At 41.8% G+C, this 17,683-nt stretch overlaps 1 protein-coding gene across 1 annotated transcript in view; it reads right to left on the reverse strand.

The window, feature by feature from the left end:
* Abca4 (ATP binding cassette subfamily A member 4) overlaps nucleotides 1-17,683 on the reverse strand; it is a 152,568-nt gene that overhangs the window by 111,610 nt on the left and 23,275 nt on the right. Inside the window, exons 9-10 of the mRNA XM_058585471.1 lie at nucleotides 6,887-6,976; nucleotides 818-1,058 (exon numbers count right to left, since the gene is read on the reverse strand). Coding sequence (XP_058441454.1) covers nucleotides 818-1,058; nucleotides 6,887-6,976 — 331 coding nt within the window. The remainder of the gene's footprint in view (nucleotides 1-817; nucleotides 1,059-6,886; nucleotides 6,977-17,683) is intronic.

The following is a 17,683-nucleotide window of genomic DNA, read 5'->3' on the forward strand; positions in this document are numbered from 1 at the left end:
TGGACTCATTGGTGAAACAAAGGATAGGGCTTTCCCTGTAGTTTATTCTGTTAGAAGGAGGCCGCTGAGAATCCTGCTTGGGATTACTGCAAGGAGCAGAGGCCAACCTCAGATGAAAGGGAAAGAAAGGCCAAACAGGTCCCCCTTGGAACCTCAGCTTTAGCCTCTATGATTTCCTTTCAATCAGCACCTTCCCTTCTTTGCTTTATGTAGCTATCTCAGGGCTCTTGTCTTTCAATTTTTAACTAAAGGGTCAACCATCTGCATTTCTTCCCCATTCCACTATGCTTTACCCTAGGAGACAATGATGATGATGATGATGATAATAATAATTATTATTAGTAGTGGTAGTAGTAGTAGTGGGGAAGGTGAGTTGCCATTGGAATGTATTTGAGTACCACACACACAGATTTTCATTGCTTTATGTTTGTAAAACAACAAAACCAAAAAATATCCCCAGCTAAGTTGACTTGCCAGGTCCCATTTGAGCTCAGCTTTTCTTTCAACTCTGGGTTGACTCCTCATTTATCATTCTCTCTTTCTCTAGAGCCTAACCCAAGTTCAGTTATATCAGTGGGAAATGTCCCCTTTGTTACCTTTCCAAGTGGGCCTCAGTGGATCATATCCAGAATATTTATTTATTTCTGAGCACCACTCTCTTTCTACAAGGGGAAGTAGACTTTCTGGGAAAAGTCTGTTTGCCCAATGCCACAAAACAACACCAAGGGAGAGTCAGTCCCAGGACTGGTTTCATTTGAAAGTGTTAAACCATCATCTTAACCAACATCATAGGCTGATTTGTGCACAAAAAACTTACTTGTTCCTTTGTCATAAGAATAGAGAGGATCTTTCCTGGTAGAGTCGATCCCTAGGAAGGCTTTGTAGTTATTGTCTTCATACCAGTTGAAGGAGAACACCCGAGAGCCCCCTCCCTCTGGGTACCCACACAGAAGGTCCGACAGGATGCTCATCAGCTGTGTGAAGGTCTGTGGACCGCCATTCTGCAGGAGAGGTCTGGTCACCCACAGCAGGTCTTGAACACTTGGCTGATGGATAAACTAGGGCAAGGGGAAGGCTCTGAGTATATTAAAGCAGCAAGAATCAAGACTTCCATATATATATTTGACTTTCACATTTAAAAGAAAACATCTATATTGTCAGCTATCCAGCTGTGAAAATGAAGAACAAAACCTACTGCCATCGACTTAGGGACTGGGAGAAAAGGACGAACCTTAAAAAAAAAAATCAAAGAATGAGCATCAGATAACAACCCTCTCTGAAACTTTAATGGCATCTCATAAATCTTGGCTTTCCCTGGCCAGATAACAACCCTCTCTGAGGCTCTAATGGCCTTCCTTCATAAATTCTGATGTCAGGGCCAGCAAAAAATATGAACAAGCCTTTGTGTTATGCTTGTCATAATTTTGTTATTTGTAAGATCCTCTGTGTAACTTTCTGGGCTATAAAGCTTGGCTTCTAGAAAGCTTGGTGCTATTTTTGGCTCCCGTGGTTTTTGTTGGGAGAGGCAGCCTGGCCGGTTGAAATAATAAGCTTGCTTTAATTTTAATTAGGGTTAATGGTCTTTTCTTTGCATCGTGGTCTAACAAGATCATTTTAATATTTCCTCTCTATATATTTATATGCCTAGAGAATATGTCCTTGGGGCAATGCAGAGATTATTTCACTGTAAACTAGTTCCTGGGTTCTTTCAACTACATGAGGATTACATGAGGATCCTCAATTACATGAGGATGCTGGGGGGAAATTGAGAAATAAAATAATGGGGAATGCTCCTATTCTAGAAAGACAAGGTCAGGGTGGATTTATTTGGCTAAATAGTTTAGAATTTATTTCCCTAATTTGGAAAATTATTTTTTATTGGCTTAATTTTATCAAATGTGAACTCTTCCATTTACGTGAAATTTGTGATTTGTGATTTGTGTGTGTGTTTTAAGATTTGAGGAACTGGATTAAGTCTCCATTCTTGGAAGAACAACTTTTCAAATTCTGCAACAACTAAGAAGAGCTTGATGCCTTTTGTCCACGTAGGGGTCATTGCACTTGCTGGCCTTGTCCTTTGAAGGTAGATCTGGGATACTGAGAACTGCCAAAGTTGCCAATGCTTTGGTTCCCATGAGGCCATCTGGCTTTGCTTTAGGGGCAAATACAGAATTTAAAAAATGCTGCTTTTATTCCCCAAACTCACCTTATTAGTTATTTTAAAAGGCACTTGGGAATTTAAAAAACCATTAGGACTCAATCAGGTAAGATGGAAAACATTCCCTTACTGCAATAAGTGGTGTTTCTCTGTTGTCCCTCTCTTTGTCCACATACCACACTTGCCATGTGAATTCCACACATGAGTCATACCTATAATTACATACTATGCTTCAATAATAAAGTTAGAATCTCAAATTGCTTCAACAATGTGGTGAGCCGCTTCTGCCGTTTCTGCAGATTATGGTCGCCATTACAAGATGACGCTGGCTCCGCTGTGGTCTGTGACAAACAACTCCTTATCTGGGAAAGTTGGCACATGATTTTTCACCACCCTGTGAGAAAGCTCCACGCGGCAGCTTTGCATTGGGGCTTGGGATGCTTTATTAAGGCTGGGAGGGGCATCCGAGAGAGAGAAGAAGAAATATCCAGGGCCTGAATAAACTGTTGAAAGAAGATTCCCGAGTTGCGTCTTCCTTGCGGGCAAGGGGTCGCGACAAGTGGTGCCGAAACCCGGGAACCAGAACTTTCAACAGTCAGGGGTGGTGCACCGGTTAGTCCCAGGTAAGTGGGATCCGCGATCAAAGCGGGGTTAGTCCCAGGTAAGTGGGATCCGCGATCAAAGCGGGGTTAGTCCCTAGTAAGTGGGATCCGCGACCAAAGCGGGACAGCTCCTCTGTAATGAAAGAGAGAGCCTTACATTTTATTGCAGCTGCACTGTGTACTTTCGCTCCTACTTTCGCTTTCTTTCTTTTGTGCTTTCTTTGTTGTTGTGTCATGGGTGCCGCATCTTCAAGTCCGCTTCTCCTGGCCCTAGATGGCCTGTTACGTTCCAAGGGACTGGAAGTGAAACATAGTACTTTACAGAGATTTTTACAGAAGATAGATATCGCTGCACCGTGGTTTGCATTTTCGGGCAGCCTTACTGTGCCTAGTTGGGATAAATTAGGCAAAGATCTTGACTTTGCTTCTGAGCAGGGCATATTAGAGGGTGGGGTGATACCCCTTTGGAAAATGGTCCGTGGTTGCCTTACAGATGGTAAATGCCAGGAAGCTGTGAGTGAGGGTCAAGCTATTCTTGAGCAATTGCATGAGGAAAAATCTGAAGGATCATGTAGTGAAGTGGCAGAGAGTATTAAAAGTAACAGTAGTGAGAAGGCAAAAGAGCCTGAAGATAAAAATAGGAGAAGGCTCTACCCAGACTTGACCGAATTAAAAACGCCTGAGAACACAAGCGACTCAGAGAGTTCTGAGGACCTTGATATATTGTTACAACAACTACATAAGATAAAAATGAAAAAGAAGAAAAAGGAGACACAGGGCACGCAGGCCTACTGTAAGAAGGGGAAGGGAGTTAACATTGGTCAACAAAACTCTGAGGAGGAGGAGGTAGAATATCTAGAAGAAGATATGGTGCCGATTGCCCCACCTCCGTATGTGGGGGGGAGCCAAGGTTCCGGGAGATCTTTTCATGCACAAGTTTGGAGGACAGTTAATACAGATATGGGACTTGCATACCCTGTATTTCAGGACAATAACAGGGGAAGATATCATGAGCCTTTAGACTTTAAGATAATTAAAACCTTGGCAGAATCTGTCCGCACTTATGGCATAGATGCCGCTTTCACCCTTACTCAGGTGGAGGGACTTACTAGATTTTGCATGACTCCCTCAGATTGGGCTAGTCTAGTCCGTGCTTGTGTTTCCCCAGGGAAATATTAGGAGTCCAAAGTTGGCTGTTTAATGTTTCTGGCAGTACCCAAGACTCGGAGCGAGGTAGGAGGCTTAAAATTTCTGCAAATAATTCGCAATTATCTAATGCTACATTACCCTCCGCAGCAGTCCGTCTCCAATCTCCGTTCCTGTTTCTTTTGGCTAATGTTACATTACAGGGGATGCTTAATTGTTCTAATATTACCTGTTATTTGTCTGAGTGTTGGAATGGCTCCTGGACTACGGCAATGGTTATGAAATTTCCAACCTTTGTCCCGATCCCGGTTACTGCAGATCCAGAGTCATTTCCTATTGTTGAACTGATTAGAGCCCGTAGAGATTTTGGAATTACGGCAGCTATGGTGACAGCTGTGGCAATATCTGCTGCTGCAGCAGTTACAGCTGGAGTAGCCATGGCCAGCCAGGTACAAACTGCTGCCACTATTAATCAGGTTATTCAACAAACATCCACCATACTTGAGTCTCAAAGTAAAATTAATCAACACACTTTATCTGGGATTCTAGCTGCTAATCAAAGGATAGATCTGCTTCAAGCTCAAGTTGAGGAATTGTCTGACCTAGTACATTTGGGTTGTATTGATCAACGTGCACATTTATGTATAACCTCTGTCAGATTTTATGATTCCAGAAATGCCTCCCGCATCATCGGGGAATATTTATCCGGAACCTGGTCCATGGAAGCAGAAAACTTGATCCAGTCTCAACTAACTCAGATTGCTGTTCTGAATAGCACCCGTGTCGAACCAGTGACTTTGGGTCAATTCACCAGTTGGCTATCCTCTGCCTTTTCCTTTTTTAAGGAATGGGTGGGAGTGGGCATTTTTGGTGCAATGTGTTGCTTCGGTGTTGTACTTTGTTTGTGGCTTCTCTGTCGCCTTAAAACTCGCCATGCACAAGAAAAGGCTATGATCATACAAGCTCTTGCAGCTTTAGAAAATGGCAACTCACCTCAAGTCTGGCTTGCGCATCTTAAGCAGTAAACCTTTGTCATGGTCGTTACACCCCAAGTTATTATAACATTGCACTGGGATCGACATGACTTTCCTTGTTATTCTCTTAGTGTTGGAAAGCCCTTGCACTCTGCCGGTCTTACTGCCATTGCACGCAGATGGGTTTCCACACTAGTACTTTTCTATCGCCTTGAAGTTCGTGCCTTTCTTTCAGGGTGCTGTCAACTTGTTTGTCATTATAAACAGCCACAGTTCAGCCTCAGCTATCCCCCTTCGTCCACCATCGTCACGATACAGGATGCGAGGCAAGGCACTGCACTTGAGTGATCCTTGACGTGGACCTCAAGGAGAGCATGTCCTATTGCATGCGGGTTAGACGCGTTCACGCCCCGCCCCACGAAAAAAGGCGTCGGCTGATATGGCTTCGGATCTGGGGAAGGCGCCTCCTTAGGACTGAGTCGTACTATGCAGCCACTTCTGCACAGTGGGATAGGACCTCTACTCTCGCCTGTATTGTTTTAAGAAAACAGAAAAGGGGGAACTGTGGTGAGCCGCTTCTGCCGTTTCTGCAGATTATGGTCGCCATTACAAGATGACGCTGGCTCCGCTGTGGTCTGTGACAAACAACTCCTTATCTGGGAAAGTTGGCACATGATTTTTCACCACCCTGTGAGAAAGCTCCACGCGGCAGCTTTGCATTGGGGCTTGGGATGCTTTATTAAGGCTGGGAGAGGCATCCGAGAGAGAGAAGAAGAAATATCCAGGGCCTGAATAAACTGTTGAAAGAAGATTCCCGAGTTGCGTCTTCCTTGCGGGCAAGGGGTCGCGACACAACAACAGTGAGTCTCATGACAATCTTGGAAGGGGTTATGTTGCTCATTTAACTAAAGCACTCAGAGATGAAGGGGGTGTTCTAAAGTCAAATGGTCTAATATTAATTAACATAAACCAGGCCATCTGCTTCAGCCTAATTCACAAAAGCTAAGACTTGCTATCTAGACAGGCAAAGAATCTTCGAAAATACCCACACAGAATTAAGAGTGTTGATATGCTTTGGGAAATTTTTTACATTCTCTGTCAACTTCAACTTTATTATATTGATATGAATTTTTCAAATGCTATGAAGGAAAGAATGTTAAAGACGCCCACAGCATCAGGTGGCCATCAGTAAAATGGGCCCATCTTCAACTCAGCCACAGTATTGCTCCTACTCTGCCCAAGTTGAGTTTAGTTTTATAAAAAACAGATTCTAACCTTGCAATTTTTCAAGTTGTCTGAGCCTAAGCCAGCTGGGAATACTGAAGAAAGAAAACCATGTTTCACAGTTTGCATTCTTTTATAATAATCATATCTGAGAATTGCTTATTTTATATCTCTCTTCCCTGTTGATGTATGTCCATGAGGCAACAACTGTGTTTGTCTATTCATCACTATATCTCCAGCATCAACCAACTACTGAGTGAAAGAATCAGGTGTTAATTAAAATGTGCACATATTTTATAAATAACACAAAAAGTCACTTATTTGGGGAATTAAATGAGTAGTTATTGGTAAAGCACTTAGGAGTAAAGCTGATAAGCACCATATAAGGATCTGTTACTATATATATATATATATATATATATATATATATATATATATATATTCATGTAGATCTTAAGATCATAAAAGAAAAATGGACCATCTCAGTACTGGAAAAACTTAGATTTAATGGTAAGTTCTCTGAGGATTTGTGCCAGACCAGGCAAATTACTTATTTCCGGAGGTATTTCTTTCCAGGTGGAGAATCATAAGGATGATTCTTTTCTTTTTACATACTACTTAGGAGCAGACAATTTAAGATATGAACAAATCCTCTGAAGTTGCTAGAGGAAAAGAACAAATGTATTTCACTTTGAACAGGAGTGAAGTGCCATTATTTGTCATACTAAGTATGTTAAAATTGCATAAAAAGAAATTAAAATTACCAGCATCAGGCTACTTACTCCTTGAATTCTTGGAGATAGATCAGATACTATTTTTCCCCAGGATCTCAGATTGATGCCTTGAGAATTGCTGTCTAGGAGTGTGGGAAGCTGTAATTAACAGGACAAAAAAAATTAAAATATGTATGTAGTTGTATATACATACATACGTACTCTCTGATCCTCTGTGTGCTTATAAATGATTCCTTTCCCTCTTTCTGATTGCAGGAATTTTCTGCTTTCTGTTATGGTTTAGATGTGTTATCCCCCAATAGCTCATGTGTGAGACAATGCAAGAAGGTTCAGAGGAGAAATAATTGGATTACAAGAGTCTTGACCCAACCAATAAATTATTCCCCTGATAGGAATTAATTAAGTGGTAACTGAAGTGGCAGGGTGTGGCTGGAGGAAGTGGGCATTGAGGGCATGACTTTGGGCATATATTTGTATCTGGCAAATGGAGTCTTTCTCCCTCTCTGCTTTCTGATCATCATATGAGTTACTTCCCTCTGCCACACTCTACTACCATATTATTCAGCATCATCTCAAACCCCAAGGGATTTAGCCTGCTGTCTATGGGTTAAGACCTTTGAAACTGTGAGTCCTCAAATAAACTTCTCTTCTACAGTTGTTCTGGTCAGATATTTTATTCACAGCAGTGAAAAAGCTGACCAAAACACTCTTGAAAATAGAATTCTTTAATTGAGAAAAATGACAGGCACTAGTTCCAAACTTCCCTGCTGAGATAGTCACTCATATTTTCATAATGACAATACACCCATGAAATAGTGAATACTGGTTTAGTGACACCAAGCAACACCAAGGAAAGCAGAATACAGCTGCTGGCATGTGAGGAAGGCTGCTGTGGAGACACCCACATTTCAACCTTAGGGCTTTATAGACATAGCCAGGTGCCTTCTTCAGTCACATCTTCCCTCCCCCCTTGTATTGCTTTCCTGTTGCTGTCCTTGGTTCAACACTATTCCATCATGGAAGATTCCACCAGGAACATCACTTTGCTTTGAAAGCTACTGTTGGCTGGAATCAGAGAGAAGTCCCTTGCCAGTTCTCCAGGTGAGAACATTGTTCAGGTAACCCAAGCCCACTGGACAACTCAGACCTGTTTTTGCATTTTCCATTTTGATAGGGAAGGTGGAAGCCCTCAAATTTGCTGTCTCTAAGCCCCAGAGTCTGATGTGAACACCATTTTCTGAAAACCAAGTTCAAGTCCTGATGGACATTATTCTTCAGTTTCAGAACTGATTGAATCACTGATACCTTATGAGAGTATTTTAGGAAGCTGGGGGCAGTGGCGCACACCGGTAATCCAAGCAACTTGGGAGGCTGATGCAGGCGGATTGCCAAGTTCAAGGCCACCCTGGGCAACTTAGTGAGATCCTATCTCAAAATTAAAAATAAAAATGATTGGGGATATAACTCAGTGATAGAATGCCCTTGGGTTCAGTACTGGGGGCAAGGGAAATTCTTTCAGAACTGAGTTCTTGAATTATCAAATTCAAGAGTGTGCCTTGAGTAGTAAAACCTTGGCTTGTAATTCTCATTCAAGTGTTGTAGACCACAAGCCACAAGCCTTGGCTTTTTATCTGCCAGTGAGGTTCTGTTGAATGATGGCGGCGGCACCAGTTGAGCTTGAAGCAAGGCTGAGAAACAGGTGGAATTAGGTATTGACCACCAGATCCCCATTTTTAGCCCTATATCTTGTCCCCTTTTCTCCCTGCTATAGGTGCAAGAGCCCTAGTATTCTCTCTGATCCTGAAACCATGAAATAAATTTAGGTACACTCAGCAGACATTAGCATTTCAGGCTTATTTTCTAACTATAAAATAAAAGAATTTGTTATGCATGAAAAGTGTAAAACAGACCTGACAGGGGAGGAATATTCCAGAGGAAGCAGCTGCAAAGCTGCCATTGCTGCCACACCACTGAGAAGCATCTTTACCCTGAGCACAGGGCCTATGCATTGGTCTTGCCACGACTTCTTTTTAAATTCCTTGAAAATACCTTCAGTGTATCTGGGAAGAGCACTTTAGATCCTATTTTTCCTGTAAGGGCTGAGTGAAGTGAGTAGGAAGGGACTAAGCAAACAGGTAAAAATATGTGATGATGGAAAGTTATCACAAGTCCTGGGGACCCTCTCTCCTGACTATCTTCCTAGATTATTAGATATATAAAAGGATGGAAGGGACCTATAAATATAGTGTCATGTGTGTTTTTTTCATTCTGATATGGACAATCCAGGTGTAATAATGGAGTAAGTGGACACGGACCACACACTGGACAACACTGAGGAATTATTAAATTTTGTTGGGTGTGATCCTAGCATTGCAGTTTTGTTAAGACAAATACGACCATCTCTGCTAAAGATAATTACAAAGCATGTACTGGTGAAATGGTATGTTGTCTATGATTTATTGCAAAAAAGTTTAGGGGTTAAAAAAAAGGGAGAGAACCATCAAAATAAGAACTAAGCCAAATGTTGATAATACTTGATGCTGGGTGATGGGTACATGGGCTTCGTTATATCATTCACTCTATTTTTATACTTATTTCTAGAAATAAAATGTTCAGATAATAAGAAAAAAGTTTTCCCAGGCAAAAATAAATTATTGAATAAATGGATAATTTAATGAATAAATTATTGAATAAATGAATAAGTAAATACTTTCCCTATCTTACATATTTTTTTCCTTCCCCACTAAGACTGCTTTTGTTAATTTCTCCTCTAGAATACTCCATCAGAATAACCTTCTTGGGGGCTGGGGTTGTGGCTCAGAGGCAGAATGCTTGCCTGGCATGTGTGAGGCACTGGGTTCAATTCAGAGCATCACATATAAATAAGTAAAATAAAAGTTCATTGACAACTAAAAAAATTTAAGGAAAAAAAAAAAGAATAACCTTCTTGCTGGTTCCCTTGCATCTAGTCTCCTTCCTTCCCATGTATCTTCCACATTGTAGACTGAGTTACCTAAGAGGCCTATCTAATTGTGCTACTTGCACTGATCAGAAATCTTCCATGGCTCTCTTCTTTCCCCAGGAGAGAAGGTCAGTAACAGTGCTGGATATACATGGCCTCTCTAGTCTTCTTGTACTGGGAATTAAACCCAGGGGTACTTAACCATTAAGCCACATCTTCAGCCCTTTTTGTTTTATTTTGAGTCAGGTCTTACTGAGTTGCTTAGGGCCTCACTAATTTTCTGGGGCTGGCTTTGAATTTGGGATCCTCCTGCCTTAGCCTCCTGAGCTGCTAGGATTGCAGACGTGCACCACTATGCCTGGCTCTCCAGCCCTCTTACCTGCCTCTCCTCCACTAGGCCAGACTTCTGCCTCTCCTCACATATCTGTCTTTTGCATATCCCTGGGTTCTGTACTCCATTTCCCTTCTTCCTTTGCCTGGCAGACTCCTATTCTTTCAAGTCTCATTCCTAACACAACTAACTATGGGAAAGACAGTTGTCCCCCAGGTAGCTTTAGATGTCTCTTTTCCATGTCTCTTTGCACCTTGTCCTATAGGTTCCCTGAAGGTGACTTGTTGATTTTCCTCCTTACTTTATTCAGCAGTGGTGATCATTCTTTTGTTTACCTCTCATCTGTCTCTCTTGCAAGACTCTAAGCCTCATGTAGAAAGGAACTGTGTCTGTGTGTTCGGCTCACAGTAGTTACTCAAAAAATATGATAAATAAGTGAATGCTCTTATTAGAGCAAAAAACAAATTTATTATAATTGTTTTCATACCTGTAGTCTGTGAAATGGTATGTTTCTTAAGGACAAGAATCTTACTTTTTTAAAAAATGATTTTTACTTTTATTTTTTAGTTGTAGATGAACCTTTATTTTATTTATGTTTATGAGGTGCTAAGAATCAAACCCAGTGCCTCACACATTCTAGGCAAGCCCACTGAGTTACAAGCCCAGCCCAGGATTTTAAATTTTTATTTTTTTGGACTGGCTCTAGCTCAGCGGTTCCTTCGACAGAAAACTTACATTCATAAATTTTTATTTTTGTATTGCTTAAGTTTCTTATCCATCACATTTTTATGTAGCAGCTCAGGAGAAATTTGTGAATCATAAATCCCATATGCTAGGAGGTGGAATGAAGTTTGCCTTAGAGACTATGATACACTCACCTATGTCAGATTAAAGAAGTGTTCAGCAACATGTCTACTTTTAAGTTGCTTTTAAAGAAAGAGTAAATAAATTTTAGTATTTCATCTTTAAGTCAAACTCCCTTATGTTGATGTTCTATTATAAAGAGATATAGTGAAGAAGTAGTAATGACTTCCTGGAAATTCATAATTATTCACTTTTAATAATTCAAGAGAATAATTAAATTATTGCCCAGGGCCTCACTAATTTTCTGGGGCTGGCTTTGAATTTGGGATCCTCCTGGCTTAGCCTCCCGAGCTACTAGGATTGCAGACGTGCACCAGGTAGTTCTGACTCTGATATGGAACACTTAGGCCTTTTTTTCATCTTTAAGATAACAAAAGTAATAGCTACTTACTTACATGAAGTACAGGGTATAGCTCGCCTTACTATCTGTCCTACTCTTTACCCAAGAGCAATCACTGTGAAAAATGTGGTGTAGATTGTTTCAGAAGCACCAGGCTCTTAACTTTATTATGCCTTTCTCCTGGTTGAGAGTTCCACAGACCTGCACATTTTGACCACAGTGACCATATTAACTTCCATGCTAGGGTCTGTAGAATACCCTGTCCCAGATGGTGTTCTTTCTTTCTCCAAAGACTACCTGCTCATTCCAGGAATATAAAATCAGCACTCTTTTCTTCCATTCCAGATGTTGTAACAACATCCTACAAATGGGATAGCCTACAAACTACAGAAGTCTGTTTCTTATGGTTCTGGAGACTAGGAAGTCCCGAAGTATGGTTCTGGCAGTTTTGGTGTCTGGTGAGGACCTATTTTCTGGTTCTTTCTAGGTCTTATTGTGGTAGAAGAGGCAAGCTGGCTTTCTGGGGTCTCTTTTACTAGGATACTAATCCCAGTCCTGACCTCATTGCCTCCCAAAGGCCCAACCTCCTAATACCATCATCTTGGGGATGAGAATTCAACACAGGAATTTGGGGAGCACATTCAGACCACAGCAAGGCTTCTGCTGCATTTTCAGAGAGGAATCTAAGAGTTATCTAAGAGTCCTGAAAAATCAAAGACATTGCTATGGTTTGGATCTGGAATGTTCCCCAAAGATTTGAGTACTTGAAGGACTGGTCTCCAAAGTTGTAGTGTACAGAGGTGCATTTTTAAGAAAATTATTGGGTCATGAAAGCTCTAATTTTATGATGGATTAATCCATCATTGCTCATGGACTATTGGGAGGTGGAGGAAACTGTAGGAAGTGAGACCTAGTTGGAGAATAGGTCACTGTAGATGTGACCTGCAAAGATTTTTCTTGCAGCTGGCCCACTCTCTCTTTCTCTCTGCTCCCAGTTACCATAAGCTGGGCAGGCCCTTCCACCATGATGTTCTGCCTCACTTCAGGCCCAAAGCAATTGAGCCAGCCAGCTCTGCACTGAAACCTCTGAAACTGTGCTTTAAAATAAATATTTCCTTCTCTAAGTTGTTCCTGTCAGGTATTTTGGTCACAGCAATGAAAAGCAGACCACTGACATGAACCATAAGCAAGACCACAAGAATAAAGTTCTCATCTGTCTATTCCATAAATATTGCTCAGCACTGAGTGCCGAGGCTCTATCACTGTGAGAGATGGATGCCTGTTTACCCAATTCTGCTAAAGGTGATAATGCCTGGCTAAAAACTATTTCCCAGACTCCCTTGTGTACAGGTGGGCATGAGGCACAATTCTGATTAATACACTGTAACAGGATGGTGTGTTAAAGGTGTGCCCTCGCCTTCGCCCTGCCTGGAACATGGGATGGACTAGGAGAGGTGCAGCAGATAGTGTGAGAGCTCCAGGTACCTGAAGGAAATGCAGAGGAGCCTGGTTCCTGAGGAAGTCTCTGGAGCTTCCATGTCACTCCTGGGTTACCCACCACAGGACTGTGCTTGGAAATGGAAACAAAATTCATTTTTTCCAGTATTTCGTTTGAGCCGATTACACTTTTGAACTGATGTGATCACACATTTGACAAATACAAATTCAGTGTCTGCTGTGTGCAGGTGTTGGGGACATAGTAATGAACAAAACAAAAGCCTCTCTTCATGGAGCTTCACTTCAAGAACGTTGCTCATGTACCCTCAGCCTTCCCACCACTGGGACCACACTGCCAATATGCTCTTGCTTCTCAAATGGCAAAGAATCGTTTTCTAATCCCTTATCCCTCTGTAGCCACACTCTTCCTCCTCAACCTGTTCTTTCCACATTCCTTGGAAGCATAAGCCATACTTGGTGACTTCACTTCCTTAGTAACACCTCTCTATCCTTACCTTCACCATTCTACCAAGAGGCTTTAACAGAACCCCCAATTTCCTCCTGGGGTTTAAGTCCACTGAATATTTTTGCTTCTTTTTTTGGTACTGGCAAATGAACCCAGGGGTACTTTACACTGGGCCACATCTCTAATCCTTTTTATTTTTGAGACAGGGTCTGCTAAATTGCTGAGGCTGGCCTCAAACTTGCGATCTTCCTGCCTCACCTGCCCTATTTTTGCTTTTAGTCTGTTGAGGCCTCTGCTTTTCTTGACACTTTTGATCTCATTGCCATCTGTGACACTGTTCTTGACTGCTTTTTTTTGCTCCTCCTTGGCCTTTCCTATGAACTCCTCTGCCTTCATCTTCCCACTATCAGCCAAGTTCCCTGAGGACCTGCAACCCTCACACTGCACTATCTCCCTACTTAAGAATGAGTAGTCTTATTACCTTTATTATTGAATCTGCCACCTTTTTATTGACAACTTCTAAACCTGCTCCTCCAGCCCAGACTTCTCCCCATAGCCTTGGCCTTATGTATCCACTGCCTGCTGGTCATTGGGATCCAACACATCCCATACTGATCACATTGTCTTTCCCAAACCAGTTTTCATTCCTGCTGGCACTAACTTCTTCCCAGAAGTCAGCACTGATTCTTCACCATCCCATCCCATTGCCCAAACCTCTAGCTTGGGAATCTAGGAGTTGGTGCTGGGTCTGAGTGTGGGGCAGATGAGCCCTCAGATTGCAAAGAGGGGAGCCAAGGGACATGTTAACGACTATGCTAGGAGGAAGTTGGACTCAATGACCACAGTCCAAAGAAGTTCTGCAGAGAAAAAAAAAAAAAGGTCCTATGTGGGAGACCAACCTCACACATGACGGAGTTAACTCCCCTGCCGGGAGATGTAGCATCAGGCACCCATGCTGCTAGACTGCCCCGCTCTTCTAGGGTTCAAGTGACTGTGTCTTCGTGCCTGGGCATGTCTTCCTACAGCCCCATGGGTGGAGCTATGCTCACCTGTTCCTTTGTAATATTACCCCCTGCCCTGTTTAGGATAGAATGTTCCATGGAAGTGCCTTGTGTGTGTACCCTTCTCTTACTGTGCCCTTGGGTTGGCCTATCTAGATGTCAGTCAACCTGCTGACAGTGGACATCAGAAGATAGACTCAGCCCCCTGAAACTTGACCCCTTGCCTCATCTGAATAGCTTCTCCTCAATAAAAGGGGTCAGCGCGTACTCTCTCTCTCTCTTTCTGCAGACCCTTAAGGTCAGAGGAGCCCTCACAGCGACCCCAAAGAAAAAGGTATTTGTGTCTCTTGTGTGGTTATTTTGTGAAGCCCAGTTATCCCAGTTTACCTGGAGCGACCCCTGAGCCTTTTAGTCGTGAACAGAAACCCAGCAGTCCTAAAGGATGGGAGGGCCAGGAGGGGCCAGGAATCCAGAGGCAGAGAAATAAAGGAATCATCACACTCATGTGTCCAAGCAGGTTGGACATTAAATCAGTCACAAGTTCCTGTTCTTTCAGTTACTCCCTCTTCTTTCTAAGTTTGTTGTCTGCCCTTCTCACTTGACTGTGAGCCAGAGACTGTTCATGACTATGTTTTGCCTGTGTGTACATCTTTAACCCATCCTCTCTTTCACTGGGAGGGAACATCCTGAGTGCAAGGCCATGGGCACAATATAAGCTTAAAATTCTGTCCTACATCCAAGTCAGCATATTGGAAAGCACCAATGTCTCTATCTATTCACATCTCTTTTTATCAACATATTTGCATATACACACAGTTTTTTAAGGCTCCAAATATTGTTTTTGAAATTATATGGCATCCCATAACTCATTTAGTGAGTGAATCTGTTATGATTTCTCAGCAGTCATTATAAATACTTGGGAATGTGTGTAAAGTGGGAAAACCTGAATTATAAACTGAATTTTGAATTTCACATTTAATGAGTACCAAATTTAACAATAAAGTTAAGTAATATTACCTTTCTTAAACAATGTATTGTTCCCTAAAGCAAAGGAGGACAATAAAATACCATGTCCCTGGATGCTCTATTATTCTTTCCCCAAATCTAGCCAAAATAAGGGAACAATGAGATCAAGCGTGGGATGGGAAGTCCAGATACATATTATCTTGGAGGACATTGGCTTTCTCTAGGCACACTGGGAACTGTAGAAGTTACTTTCTGCACGTACAACAGGACAGTTGCTCCCTGTGATGCTGTTCCTATAAGCAAACTAAGGAAGCTAATGCTGGTGATGTCACTGCTTCTGCCACTCAAGATACAAACCCCTTTCAGAGTGGGGACAGGCATGGAACTGAGGGCACTTTGGAAAGAATACATGTCACTCAGCCAGTCACAGTGGACAGAACACTGTGAGTCATTGCTTGGCTATACACTGTGAGGGAATAGAAGCTGTTCACCTTTTGCCACTGAATTCTTCTTGGTGCAGTCACTGATCTCGTTAGCTTAACCTAATAAACCACAAGTCTCCCATACTGTCTCTGGGTACTTTTTTTTGGCTTTCCCACAACTTAGCACAACTGGACTGTGAATGAGATAAACATGCAATTTGATATTTATTAAATTTAATTCTAAAGCTTTTTCTTTGTATTTTGGAGCCAATTTTTCTTTTAATTTCAAGTCTCAAACATTTTTTGTAGGTTTCTGCAAAGCTTATGGCCATAAGGCACTATACCTATACTTTGGGACCAAGGGATTAAACAGCCACCCCCACCCATCCTCACTCCACCTCAACTGGCAAGAATCAACTTATCTGAAACCACTTCTCCTCATCCAGAAGGCCTTCCCTCATCACCCTCTGCTTCCTGCCTCCTTCCCCATGGATAAGGTGCTCCTCCTAGCTGCTCCTATAATTAATTCTTACCACATTTATTTATCACTTTTTTATCAGTTTGCTATTATTTTTTAATGTATCTGTCTTCCAGCTAAACTGTAGGCTCAGTAAGTGTAGGAATGGATTTATTTTGTTTTCATCTTCAGAGCATGTACACAGTAAGTCCTCAATGAATATGTGTTGTATTCATGAATAAATAAACAATGATCTAGTAGAAAAGAGACAGAATCTATTGAGATGAGAGCTTCCATGAGAAGTATCTCTACTAGATGTGATGGTGTCTTTCAGGGAGGCAGCAGTCGGTTGCACCTAAGGACATGAAGGTGACATTTAAGCTGAGACAAACTGATAATTGTGAGGTGAGGGCAGTGTCTGTGGACTGAAGGGGAGAGCCAGGAATTCTAGGTGGAGAGAAAAATGTGAAGAGAGCCAACAAGAGAGTGAGACTAGAGAGAGCCAGATAAGAACAAGTCCAGGAATTAGGGGGAGAGTGGATGGGGGAGCGGGCACAGCTCAAGATGCATTTTTGTGTCTAGTTAACACTTCTTTTTTTTTTTTTTTGGTACCAGGGATTGAACCCAGGAGCAATTAAATTCTGGGCCACATCCCCAGCCTTTTTTATTTTTATTTTTAAAAATCTGAAATAGTCTCACTAGACTGCTTGCAGCCTTGCTAGGTTGCTGAGGCTGTCTTTGAACCTGTGATCTTCTTGCCTCAGCCTCCTGAGCCCCTGGGATTACAGGCATGTTCTATCACACACAGCTAATGCTTTCTTTTTGACCTTGTCAATTGTTTAATAATATTCATTAATCAAATATTTACTAAGCTCTAGCTATGTGCCTGGAACACTGGCTGCAATTGTCTTCCCAGTTCACTTCAGTGGAGATGGTAAATAATGAGAGTTTCATGCTCACTCTTCATTTGAAATACCACTTACATCTCAGAAGGGTATCAAACCCCAAGAGCCTTCTACTTGTACTTGTTTACCAGTGTTCTGGCTGGGATTGCTACATATTATAAAATAACTTTCCCAGAGCTCTCTTCTCCTTTTAATTCCTTCCATTATTATCTATTTAAATTTATAAGAATTGTTCTTGCCAAAAGAGTCAAAAAAAAAAAAAAAAAAAAACACCAGAAGAGACTGCAAGTTCATTTGAATGACAATGTGGAAACATTTCTGGATAAAAGGCTATAGACCAAAATGGCAAATATCATCACCCCCCGCCCCAACTTCCTACACCAACAAGTTCTGTGAATTTTCCAAATAACAATCTTTCCTTGTCCCCACTGAGCTCAGTACTGCCAACCCAAGGTCAAGGTCTTATTAGACCTCTTATGGAAGATGGGATATACAAATAGGGCTGTGGAAGGCATAGTCTCCATCAACTGCAGTTGGTTTGAACAGTCCCTGAGCCTTGATCTTGTATGAAGAAATTGATACGAGGCCCTCACAGGTAACAAGAGGATTTTTGTCTCCATGAAGCCTCTGTTTTGGTTCTTCAGAAACTAAAAAATGCCTCTTCTTTGGGGTTGTGTAATATTTTTTACATATG

The sequence above is a fragment of the Marmota monax genome, unplaced genomic scaffold (genome assembly GCF_021218885.2).
Source record: "Marmota monax isolate L192 unplaced genomic scaffold, Marmota_monax_Labrador192_F-V1.1 WCK01_AAM20220418_F8-fsc00070, whole genome shotgun sequence".
Taxonomy (NCBI): Eukaryota; Metazoa; Chordata; class Mammalia; order Rodentia; family Sciuridae; genus Marmota; species Marmota monax.